The sequence below is a fragment of the Lineus longissimus genome, chromosome 6 (genome assembly GCF_910592395.1).
Source record: "Lineus longissimus chromosome 6, tnLinLong1.2, whole genome shotgun sequence".
NCBI lineage: Eukaryota > Metazoa > Nemertea > Pilidiophora > Heteronemertea > Lineidae > Lineus > Lineus longissimus.
Genome location: NC_088313.1, coordinates 6,334,859 through 6,348,371, shown reverse-complemented (window position 1 = coordinate 6,348,371; position 13,513 = coordinate 6,334,859). Strand labels below are relative to the sequence as shown.

The window sequence follows — 13,513 nt, the reverse complement described above, 5'->3', positions numbered from 1 at the left end:
TCTTCAAGTCACCAATCTAGAATATCTAGCTCTGCACATAACTCAAACACACAGTTCATCCTTAGTCATTGTGATTTACAGACCACCAACATATCAGACAACAACATTCTGCCAAGTCCTAAACCACACACTTCAAGCAGCAACCACAATCAGTGCAGACCATGTAATCATTACTGGAGACTTCAATGAAGATATCAACAAGCAATCCACACCTATCCAAAACACCTTCATAACCCATGGCTACAGTCAACTCATTGCTGGCCCGACTACCAATGAAGGTACACAAATTGACCACATGTACCTCAAGTCAAAAAAGCCTCTTACCAACATACAATCTGGTGTGCTCTCGACTTACTACAGTTACCATGATCCAATTTACTGTATTCTACCATTGTAAGACGTCAAATTTATACAACAACCAGTACTCACCTTCTCTTTCATTTCCAGACTCAAAACCTCGCAAGTATATAACTGCCAAGGACAACATCGACTCCTCTTCACTTGCATCATCTACACTCCCTATAAATTCCTATGTGCATGAATGCAACTTAACCACCAACTTCCTCTCTACTTCAGATGAACCTATCCAGAGCACTCAATGCGCCTGCGCATGAAACTATCAAGGCACCACTTAAAGTCACCATTGTCGCATTGTCAACCAAGAAAACCATCAAGGCCACTAATAACACTACAATTACCTTTTGGACAGCAGCAATTGCAGACGAAAACACAGTCACTAAGATCAACTTGTATGATGAACACCTTGTTGCCAAATGCAACCCAAACAAGACCGTTATCATGACTTCAACGAAATCCAGAGCCGACCATCTCACGACCAACCCCGAAACACGCATTTACAGCACGAAATTCATGCACGTACCAGAACAACTTATCAACGAAGGCAAACTCCTCATCAACCCACCAGATGCACACATTGTCACGCTCAAGAATGCTGCTACTTCACCACTAAAAACACGTCTCTCAGTCCAAGGGACAGTCACACAGGTAGCGTATATTCCAACTTAGTGCCTTCTGCACTATTTCAGGCACACTTCCCCTTAAACGGACTGTATAGAAACCACTTAAATTGTCAACATGAACTTACACAACATCAACAACACAGTCCCTCCACCTCACAGTCCTTAAATTTACACCCACTTTCAATCCTTGCTTTCAGGTTGAAGAAAAAAAGACAGCAATTGCCAGGGGCAAACCAGTCCAAATCCAGACAGTGACTTTAAAGGACCAAACGGCGGAGGTGAAATGTACTCTTTGGAGAGAGGCAGCTGACACCAACCTCATGACCCCAGGAAACCACATCAAAATCACCAACGCGTACACACATTACAGCACCTTCCACAAGGCCCAACAATTGAACACATCGGATGATTCATCTATAACAGTAAGTACCCTTATTATCTACAACAGTAAGAACCCCTATCAACACTGGCTAACGCCTATCAGCTGTACATCATCATCATCAACCTCTTCAAAGCACTCGGAACAACAGCTCTAAATCTACCGGTCCACATGCAACAACCAGTAACATCAACATTAATCAAAAGGATTCCAAACCCCACATAGTTATAACACAAAGTCTGTACTACAAACCCACCCTTCAAGAAAAAGCAAATCCCTCCACAATTCCAAATTCTCATTACAGCCCGTCGAAGAACCGCCACGCTTCGCTCAACAACAGTTGATTGCTATCGACATTACAGAAATCCCAGATGAGTTGACAGTACTTGCTGAGGAGGACGATAACTACCAAGAATTCAGCACAACCAAACAAGTTGTCCTTCAGTCCTTCGAAGTCGAATCCCTTGATGACATACAAGACATCCTCCCAGCTACTGCCACCGTCACCATCAGAAACAAATGCATCACTGCAATTGCCCTAGCATAAAGGCCAATGCCTAACACAGGCTACATTCTAAACAACGGTCAGACAGAAAATGCATAGTCTTCTATAGCATTCCATTGACTTCAACGCATAAAAATAATCAAAGGATTCAACCATGTTCTGGTCAATTTCACTAATTGCATTTTCGAATCACAAACAATGATTGATTACATATATTTCACTATCTTCAGAACTTCATCATTTTGCATATGTATCAACATTCCTCTATTGGTGTCGCAATGGTCGTCCACGTACTTCTGAAACAGCAACTTCTCTGTCATTTCGTAACATATAGACAACTGCATCTTGTCGTCACAACTGCTGATAAACGTACTGCTGTCTCATTGCAATCTTACCATATTTGTATTTAGCATATTTGTATCTACATAGTATATATATCAACATATAATCCCTGTAATTCATTATCTCTGCACTTTTGTACATGTGATCATGGCTTGTGATCCTAATTGCCATGTGATTTATTGTGTCTCTCCAATTCCTTTGTAATGTTCACAGTGCTATGACTATAGCATCTTATAATCACAACTTCGGATCCAAGTAATTTTCTTTCTTTCATATAATATCCTAACTCTTGCACGTCCTAATCACATGCACTGCTTGTATCAACCTCTACTTCACCATGTCTTAATACTGTAACCCTGGAAATTTTCGCTGGCTTTTTAATTTTGCTGTTTTCGCGGTTGTCCATGATCCGCGAAAATAACCAGCATAAAATATTAAGTTTTATTGGAGTTAACTGAAGAACCATAGTGCCTCCGCAAAATTCAAAAGCGTAAAATATAGATTCTTCAAGCAATTTCCAGAAATCCGCAAAATTTTCCAGCCGCGAATATTTCCCGGTTTACAGTACATGTCTTTGTATTTTCATTGTAAATATAAGCGTTCAAATTTAGAGTATATACAATTAGATTTAGACGTTACAAATTCCATTTCCATACCAAACTTGTATGTAACTCTAATCCAACTATACCTTCTTTTCTTTGCGTATAATATGCTTGGTAATTACTTGTAAATATATCGTTCAAACTTATATTAATATAAAAAAAAATTGCAACGAACCAAATTGCATTTGCTACCTCCACAACTAATCAGCATATCACAAGCCTTGATAGTCACGGAACTCAATGTCGACTTATTTTGTCGGATAACTCTAGAACTGGCGGAAACGTATCTATATTTCATTTGCCGAGGGCCCAGACATCAATTTCAATTTGAACCCATCGCTATTGCCATCGGGTGTAGCGAACCAACAATCGACGTGTTTATAGTTGAACGAGGAACGACAATGTATTGTAGGTTGCCCACAGTCGGATAACGCAATAAGTCCTGTAGTTCGAGGAGTGGACGCTTCATGGCCATAAATTACAATAGACAGATAGATAGTGACCCCCACTGCCTTTTGCGTGTGGTTCCGTTGTCAATCAAAGCCTTGATAGTCATGGAACACGATGTTGACATATTTGGTCGGATAACTCTAGAAATGGCGGAAACGTATCTATATTTCATTTGCCGAGGGCCCAGACATCAATTTCAAGCTTTATTTAAGTATCATCAAGATTGGATGACCCCTTAGTTTCGCTGGAAATCAGATTTCTAGTCGGGAAAGGGGTAAGGGGATATGTATCTCACACTATTCTCAACCTGTATTTCATACGCCGAATCTTAACCACAAAAAACACGATTTCTTACTTCCTGTTGATTTTAAGTTTTTAGACCTTGCCGATCTGATAGGGTATCATGACGACTCCGCACAGTTGATTTTTCAAATTCCTAGCCAACTTGGAAGTGGCGCGTTTGGGTCAAAATGTCCACTTTTGACAAAACAACAGCATTCAATCGGCTGCTGTGCGCTCAGATTATTTTGTTTTGGCACAGTAATTTTTGTGAAGTTTGTGCTTTGACAGACGATCAGTGTCAACTGAAATGTTTAGCGTCTGTCGTTCGTTTTGACTGATAAAAAAATCATCGAATGTGTTATCCGACCATGTGGCATCAAAATATTCCAGTCAAACTTTACCCTTTTTGGTGGAGAAATTTGATCGGGAATACGTCATATGCGGAAAGGGGTCTAAAATGAGACCACATTTAAAAGCAGCTTCACATTCCTCCAGTAGCTACTTAATTATTCAAGTTGTCCATTATCTGACATGTGTGCAAATTTGTATTCCTGCCAAAAGCTTATCAACCATAATTTTGCGCATTCTTTTACATGAGTGATCCCCGACCTGCGCGGCTTTGAAAGAGCAATGTATGGACCCTCTGCTCTCAAGATGGTACGTCTCTAGCATTCTTAGAAGTGTCAAGTTTTTGCTTTAAAAGGTGTAAATTGTTACAAACAACAGGGCCAATTTGCCGTCTGATGATATTTCGAGATGTGTCATTTCTCACAGATGGGCCTCGGTAAGCCCTTTAATACCTGGCTTATATGCGCAGTCTATCTCGTTGTTTTAGGTCAGAAAAAAAACTTTTAATGTGTTATCCGACGTACGTGGCACATGATATTCCATTTGCATGCGTTGTTTTAAACAGTCCATTATTGGGTGCGATGTCAAAAATGGGCCAAATCAGCACCGCTAGTAATAGGGAAACGAATGTACGACTATCTACGACAAAACCTAGAATCATGGGTGAAAAACTTCACTCTTCATCATTATTCATGTACATTTGTCAAGAATTCATTGTTTTAACCCACAAACACTACCAAAAACCCAACATGAAAAATTTCTGTTAACACTGGGGGTCTTTGGTTTTTTTAATTTTTTTAAATTTTTTTTTTCCCAAAAACCTAACAAACTTACCAAACTTACGATAGCATATTCCTTTGGGGATAACATGGAAATTCCGTGCAAATCAAGTGTTGGCAAGTTGAATATTCGTCTAACAGATGAAAACAATGGCATTATCGACCTTAATGGTTTTGATGTACAGTATCAATTGGCCTTTACTCACTGCGCCTGATTTTTTACTCACTGCGCCTGATTTTTTACTCACTGCGCCTGATTTTTTACTCACTGAGCCTGATTTTTTACTCATTTTGGCTAAAATCACACTAAACTAAATGGCAGGAATAGCTATGATGATTGGTTCTGCGCTGGTGAATGGTTTAGCCTTCACCGGTTCTGGATACCTTTTTAAAAAACTAGACAAGAATGGCTATGAGGATGAAATGAAGAGACACAATTTAGCTCAAGAGCAATTGCAAAGAGCATCCACAGAATAGGATGAGCATAGGAAAAGTACCATTGACTTCGTTAACCTTGAATTAAAGAGAGAACATGAAGCGGCAATTGACTTCAAAAATGCCGACGCCTCACTTTCATTGTACAACAGTTTAAACCCACATAATGGAATTACCATTCCTAGACAACCACAATTGAGCGACTACTACAAGCCCAGTGATGAAATGAAGAATTACGAATACCTTTGGATTATTTTAGGATTGAGCGTCTTGGGTTTTGGGATTTACTATTTCGTTGGAAAGAAGAAAAAAGACTAGGAAGAAGAAAGACTAAGGAAAAAGAAAGACTAAACGTGAATAAAACCATACGGGTGTTCTAGTCTTATGATTAATTTAGATCCTTTCATCTTTTTAAGGGCATCTATGTACTTTTGCCTCTGGTCTTTAGGGATAACACTATTTTCTTCTAAGGCATCTTTCATTGCCGATTCATCCTTGTTGAAAAACAGGACTAAAATCCTTATGTTCTCTCTGAAGTCCTTAACAACAGAGTTGTACTTCTGAACGAGTAACCAAACAGTCAGATTGTAGTGCCTACCGGAAAAGGCAAGATTACATAACTCAGACACCTTCTTCTTTGTGTCTCTCAAATAAGCACAGTCGTCAATGATGAATAATGTCTGTGATCCTTCGAAGGCCATGGTGGCAAATTGAAGCACAGGGTCTAAATTATTGGCTACAGCAATTGGATTGACAATGAAAACATTCTTGTCTTCGTAAATCCATCTCCTATTGTACGTCTTGTTTCTGAAGTAAGTGGGACAGAAAATGACTATGTTCTGGAACTTATGGCGATATTCCTTCTCTAAGAGGTCAAGAGCAAAATGAGTCTTACCGCAATTGGTGACTCCTGAAATTAACATGTTGTGTGGACCGAAAACTAGTATGTCTTTTGCCTTCATTTAAATGAGTAAAACAGAACTAAAAGACCCAGGCAAAGTCCAGTCGAATCCAGACAACATCGAACAGTCGAATCCAGACAACATCGAACAGTATCTGAGAGATTTGTACTACAATCCTGAAAGTCCTGTGGCTTACAGTTCATTAGGTAAGATATGGAAAAAAGTAAGGGAAGATAGTGTTACTGGTAAAACTGGTAAAACTGGTAACAAAATCAAGTACAAGGAAGTAAAAGAATTTCTAGACACACTACCAACTCACCAACTACACAAACCGGCCATTAAGAAATTTACGTTCCGAAAGACAATGGTATCGTACATCGATCAACAGTGGCAAGCAGATCTTGTGGACATGCAAAAATTTGAGAAACAGAATAAAGGCAACAGATTCATTTTGACAGTAATTGACTTATTCAGTCGCTATGCTTGGGCTATGGCCGTTAAGAGCAAGAGAGGAGAAGAAATCAGAGATGCATTTAAAGTGATCTTTGAGGAAGCAAAACCAACGAAAATCCAATTTGACGAAGGCAATGAGTTCTACAACCAGCACTTCAAAAAACTCTTGAGAGAAAACAACATTGAGTGGTTCTCTACATTTTCAAGTAAGAAGGCAGCAGTTGTGGAAAGATTCAACAGAACTTTAAAGGATAAAATGTGGAAGTACTTCACCGCAAAGGAAACTGACAAGTGGGTCGATGTCCTAGATGAATTGGTGAGCGGGTACAACAACTCATTTCACTCAACAATAGGTATGAAACCAATTGACGCCAGAAAGAGGGAGAATGAAGGAACTGTCTGGTACAACCTTTACGGCCTTCACCTTAAAGAAACATTTGGTGATCCAAAGTACAAGGTTGGTGACAGTGTCAGAATTTCAAAGTACAAGACTATTTTCGGCAAAGGCTACTTGCCCAATTTCACTGAAGAAGTCTTTCAAATAAGACAGATCATCTTCACTCATCCAATTGTCTACAAACTTGAAGATTACCAAAAGGAAGAAATTCAAGGATATTTCTATGAGGAGGAATTAAGTTATGTTCCTAATCCTGACCAAATAGAATACAAAATAGAGAAGATAATAAGGCGCAAGACCACTAAAGGTAAAAAATACGGATTAGTGAAATGGAAAGGTTACAGTGACAAATTCAATGAATGGTTACCAATTTCAGGAATAAAAAGCCTAAAAGACTAAAAAACCTTAATTTAAAAACTTTTTATCCTTTAAATGGAGAGTCAAATGGAAGGACAGATATTTAACATGAACTATTATGGTACAGTGAACAACAACTATTATGGTACTGTCAATGTTAATCAGTATCCTGCTAATCGGGAGCCGGTTTATCAGTATCCTGTTAATCAGTATCCTGTTAATCAGTATCCTGTTAATCAGTACCCTGTTAATCGATATCAACCAGTAGTTTCAGGGCCTACATTTAAATGTGTTAAGTGCAATGCAACAAAACCTGAAAGTGAATTTGATAAGAATAGAAGAGGCAATTTACTGGATTATTGTAAATTATGTGGTTCCACGTTAACCAAGAAATGCGGTAAATGTGGAGAAGTGAAATTACTAAGTGATGGTGAATTCGGTAAAGAAGGAAAAAAACGCGAATGTAGAGCTTGTTTTAATTCATACTACAAAGGTTATCTTGATAAGAATGGTAATAGAGACAGTCATAAAGTCAGAGTTGATCTAAACAAAATAGCCAAAGGTGAGTGCCCTGATAACTCGAAATTACATCTAGGTTGTTCCAATGAGTTCTTCAGGGATTGGTTAAACTACCAAAGGGGACTATCACAAATACAAATAGTAGATGAGGAGTTGGACCATGTTCTACCAATAAAGGAATTCAAAGATCATCCAGAACTGTGTTACTCTTGGTTTAACATGCGGCCAATGTCTAAAACACAAAACAGACAGAAGAGTTCCACAGTCGACTGGAGTATTTTCAAAGAGCAGTTGGGCCGCTCATTTAACTTTATGGTCAATAAGCATAATGAAAACTGGTTTGACTATCGAGACGAAAACGTGATAAACGAGTGGAAAAGGATAAGAAACAAGTATTTTTGGAATAACCCAGAATTTAACGATACCTGAAAATGTCTGAAAATCATTAAGTAGAAGGATATCTTCAGACATTTTCAGGTATCTTCCTCTGAATAAATGAATAGAACTTGGGGTTACACAAAACGACCACGTTATTGGAAAGAAAGATTAGAACGATTTCACAGAGAATTAGAGGCAGAAGAAGAGTCAAAGTTGGAGCCTGGTCCCGAAAAACCTTTAAACCCTGTTGGGCCTGCTATGGTCGAAAAACCTGCTATGGTCGAAAAACCTTTTAACCCTGTTGGGCCTGCTATGGTCGAAAAACCTGCTGGGCCAGAAAAAACCTTTAAAATTTAATGTACTTCAAAAACCTGTAGTGTCTGCAAGATCAACACTAAACACTAGAAATGACAGAACAACTGATTCTAGTTATTCCCACTAATTAAATGGATGGAGATTCCCACTAATTAAATGGATGGAGATTCCCACTAATTAAATGAATGGAGACAACAAGGTTTATCCAGATTTAAGTAATTTAAACTCTGAAATTCATTTAAACTCTGAAAGTCATTTAAACTCTGCAAGTCATTTAAACTATGAAAGGTCTGAAAAGCACACAGAAAGTAACCCTCAGGCTTTCAGACTACAACAAATATGTGAGGTTAAGAGTTTCTTAGAAAGCGAGATTGAATTTAGAAGAAAGATATTTTCAAAGTACAAAAAAGCATTTAGCGTAATTACTGGCATTAGTCATAGTCTTAATTTTGTAAGCGTCGCGGCTGGCTCAGTTGGTGTGTCTGCACTGGCTGGTGTCATTACAGCACCAATAGGTTTTGCACTTGGTGGAGTGACCATTGGTAGCGCCATTATCTCCTCAGCCCTAAGTTGGAAGAAAAAAGATATCCTGAAGAAAATTGAAAAACATGAGAAGATTGGAATGTTGGCAATTTCAAAACTTAACTCCATCAATGATCTGGTAAGTAAGGCCATGAGTGATTCACACATTTCAACAGATGAGTTTACCTTGATTCTCAAAGAAAAGGAACATTTCTATGAAAAATGCCATCAGAAAAAAACAGAGGGAGGCAAGTTCAGATGTTGATGTGGAATCTTTAAAGAAGACTTTTTTAGAAGAAGGAAAAAAACTGGCACAAACAGAGATGATAGAGAAACTGAAGTCACAGTAATGGTGTCACCACTATTGGTGTCACCAATGATTAATCACCATTATCACTATTACCCTCAACCATTATCGGTACCACCGTTATCGCCATCAGCACCCCCGATGTATGTTGAAAGTGTCTGAAAATGTCTGAAAATTTAATTTAATAATTTTTGTTATCCTAAATAGAAATGGTTGATAAAAATGAGAAAATACATTGTTCAACATGTAACAAGGAGATATCATACAGCAATCTTTCAGCACATAGGAAAACCAAAGGGCACAAAAGAATGGAGTTAACAAGCAAGTCAGACTCGAGTTCTCGTTCACTGCGTTTACCTAACCCTATTCTACTACAAGATACCAAGAAACTTGAACTACAGGACAAAGTCCGATTCGAGGCTAAGGAATTGGAGAGCATAAAGAATGTGAAGGATATCGAAGTGGTAAAAGAATTTGGTAAACCAGTTGTTACCATTCGTCTGAAAATTAGCAAACCGGCAAAACACGTTTTCGAGTACAGAGGTAAACTGGAAGAAATTATCTTCAAGCTAACTGATTACCATCATAAAATAAGTATTTCAGTTAAAGCTGAATTTGACAGGTCTGGCAAAAAGGCTATCTATCCTATTCAATCTCCAATGGAAAGCATAATTTCAAGAAACCAGGCAATTAATGCCCTAAACAGTCAATTGAACTACATAAAGGCCGCGATTGAGGAACGATACTTCGAAGGAAGCGGCCTGAGTTTAAATGAAATAAAGTCGTGCGATCTCACGATATGTTCCTACAAGAAATGTAAAGGCGGCCACTACACTTGTTTACCATTCAGAACTAAAGCTGTAATCAATGTGAAATCAAATGATGAGAAATGTTTTCTTATTTTGGCTGCCAAATACCATGACAGCATTTCGTGTGAGAGGCAAAAAGGTTTTAATGCAACAGAAATTAACCCCTACAAGATGTATGAAAATGAGATTAAGATCAAATCATTTCCTGTTTGCGTTCAAAAGGATATCCCTAAGATCGAACAAGACAATGGTATCAAGATTAATGTGTTCAAGTTAGAGAACGAATGGGCTAAAAGCATTTATGCCGCAAAGCTGGAACCACTCTACCTCTCTAAGAACCATGATGATGATGATGTTATCGATCTGTTGTATTTTAAGGATCATTTCATGTACATAAGAGACATAAATCTATTCTTCAAGACTGACAGGAATAGTGTATTCATTTGTAGGAGATGCATGAATTACTTTTACAAGAAATCTACACTAGAAAGACATAAATTGAAATGTGGAAAACACGATTACTGTAAGATCAGTCTCAACCGAATAGTAAATGGTCACAACTTAAGTTTGAAAAGCACTCATTCAAGAACAGAGTTCCCTTTGTAATCTATGCTGATTTCGAAGCGATAAGCACAACAGTCAATGATAACACAACTCAGACAGATACCACTGTTACCACTGTTACCACTGTTACTACTAAAAAACTATTCAAACAGATTGCGTCAGCAGTTGGAGTTTACGTTCACTCTGACTATCCACAAATCTACGCCAGTGGGTATCTCAGTCACAGAGGTGCTGATGTAGTTGACGTTTTCTGTAACTGGTTACCCAGAAAGGAAGAGACGTTCTCAACTCTACTGAAATGCAACATTCCTCTCACCATGACAGATGAAGATTTGGTGAGATACTCACAAGAAACAAACTGTTACTACTGCAATGAATTGTTAGGGTTTCCACATGAGGACAGAGTTCAAGATCACAATCACTACAATGGAGAATACAGAGGTGCTGCTCACAAAGCTTGCAACTTGAACGAGAAGAAAGCCATGTTCGTTCCAGTGTTTTTTCACAATCTCAGTAATTACGATGCTCACCTCTTCATCAGAGAATTGTTGTCTAGGTCACAAAAGAAACTGAAGTTTCTTGCTAAAAACGCAGAAGAGTACATTTCATTTGAGTTAGGTTGTTTAAAATTTTTAGACTCTTACAGATTCTTACAGTCTGGATTGGACAACATCACCAAATCTATGGAAGATGATGACTTTAAGATAACAAGACAGTCTTATCCAAATCCTGACGATTTTAAACTATTGAGGAAGAAAGGATCAGTGCCTTATTCATTTTACACATCACATGAAAGTTACAGTGTTACTCACTTAGAGAAGTCTATGTTCTTTGATGAATTGAAGAATGAAATGGCGGATGATTCAGTTTACCTAAAATCCAAAGACATATGGGATCATTTCAATATCAAAAATCATGGAGAGTTCATCGACCTGTACCTCAAACAGATGTTCTTTTGTTAGCTGATTTATTCGAGAAATTCAGGGACGTTAATTTAAACGTGAAATGAAAAGCGATTCTGGACAGAATGGAAAGTTCTTTGACTTGAACTTGATTTCCTCTGGATAACCTAAATCTACTTCGAAAAGATATCCTACTTCACTGTCTTTAGGAATTGACATGATATCCTGATAAGTTATGTTTGCTTTGATCATGGTATTGTCAAACATTTGAAAACTGCCGTAAGGCTGACTTTCCATCATTGCCCAGCCATAGAGATTATTTGCATCTATGTACAGGAGCTTATGACTCACATCGGCCTTGACATGTCTTGTTCCCATAACACCCGAAATTCCACCTCGTATTGCTTTCTCGAAAGTAAGTAGGATATTGGTATCGGTAAGAAGTTCGAGATTTATGTCTGTGTGTTTCAATCCGGCCAACCAGGTCAAGCCAGGTGCTGAATAGCAGTGACAAGGATCGATCTGGAAATTGTTTAAATTAACGTCCCTGAATTTCTCGAATAAATCAGCTAACAAAAGAACATCTGTTTGAGGTACAGGTCGATGAACTCTCCATGATTTTTGATATTGAAATGATCCCATATGTCTTTGGATTTTAGGTAAACTGAATCATCCGCCATTTCATTCTTCAATTCATCAAAGAACATAGACTTCTCTAAGTGAGTAACACTGTAACTTTCATGTGATGTGTAAAATGAATAAGGCACTGATCCTTTCTTCCTCAATAGTTTAAAATCGTCAGGATTTGGATAAGACTGTCTTGTTATCTTAAAGTCATCATCTTCCATAGATTTGGTGATGTTGTCCAATCCAGACTGTAAGAATCTGTAAGAGTCTAAAAATTTTAAACAACCTAACTCAAATGAAATGTACTCTTCTGCGTTTTTAGCAAGAAACTTCAGTTTCTTTTGTGACCTAGACAACAATTCTCTGATGAAGAGGTGAGCATCGTAATTACTGAGATTGTGAAAAAACACTGGAACGAACATGGCTTTCTTCTCGTTCAAGTTGCAAGCTTTGTGAGCAGCACCTCTGTATTCTCCATTGTAGTGATTGTGATCTTGAACTCTGTCCTCATGTGGAAACCCTAACAATTCATTGCAGTAGTAACAGTTTGTTTCTTGTGAGTATCTCACCAAATCTTCATCTGTCATGGTGAGAGGAATGTTGCATTTCAGTAGAGTTGAGAACGTCTCTTCCTTTCTGGGTAACCAGTTACAGAAAACGTCAACTACATCAGCACCTCTGTGACTGAGATACCCACTGGCGTAGATTTGTGGATAGTCAGAGTGAACGTAAACTCCAACTGCTGACGCAATCTGTTTGAATAGTTTTTTAGTAGTAACAGTGGTAACAGTGGTAACAGTGGTATCTGTCTGAGTTGTGTTATCATTGACTGTTGTGCTTATCGCTTCGAAATCAGCATAGATTACAAAGGGAACTCTGTTCTTGAATGAGTGCTTTTCAAACTTAAGTTGTGACCATTTACTATTCGGTTGAGACTGATCTTACAGTAATCGTGTTTTCCACATTTCAATTTATGTCTTTCTAGTGTAGATTTCTTGTAAAAGTAATTCATGCATCTCCTACAAATGAATACACTATTCCTGTCAGTCTTGAAGAATAGATTTATGTCTCTTATGTACATGAAATGATCCTTAAAATACAACAGATCGATAACATCATCATCATCATGGTTCTTAGAGAGGTAGAGTGGTTCCAGCTTTGCGGCATAAATGCTTTTAGCCCATTCGTTCTCTAACTTGAACACATTAATCTTGATACCATTGTCTTGTTCGATCTTAGGGATATCCTTTTGAACGCAAACAGGAAATGATTTGATCTTAATCTCATTTTCATACATCTTGTAGGGGTTAATTTCTGTTGCATTAAAACCTTTTTGCCTCTCACACGAAATGTTGTCAT

General features: G+C 38.0%; 1 protein-coding gene across 1 annotated transcript; it reads left to right on the top strand.

Annotated features, from left to right (window-relative positions):
• The first annotated feature begins 577 nt into the window (after positions 1–577).
• LOC135489652 (uncharacterized) lies at positions 578–2,977 on the top strand. Its single transcript, XM_064775098.1, has 3 exons — positions 578–1,005; positions 1,178–1,402; positions 1,664–2,977. Exons 1-3 carry the CDS (start codon positions 799–801, stop codon positions 1,904–1,906), a joined length of 675 nt encoding a protein of 224 aa, XP_064631168.1. The 5' UTR covers positions 578–798; the 3' UTR covers positions 1,907–2,977.
• The last annotated feature ends 10,536 nt before the right edge of the window (positions 2,978–13,513 follow it).

Coding starts and splice junctions, on each gene's coding strand:
- LOC135489652 (XM_064775098.1), top strand. CDS start 799: ATGACTTCAACGAAATCCAGAGCCGACCATCTCACGACCAACCCCGAA. Junction 1,006..1,177: donor TCCAAGGGACAGTCACACAG/GTAGCGTATATT, acceptor CCTTGCTTTCAG/GTTGAAGAAAAAAAGACAGC. Junction 1,403..1,663: donor CGGATGATTCATCTATAACA/GTAAGTACCCTT, acceptor TTCTCATTACAG/CCCGTCGAAGAACCGCCACG.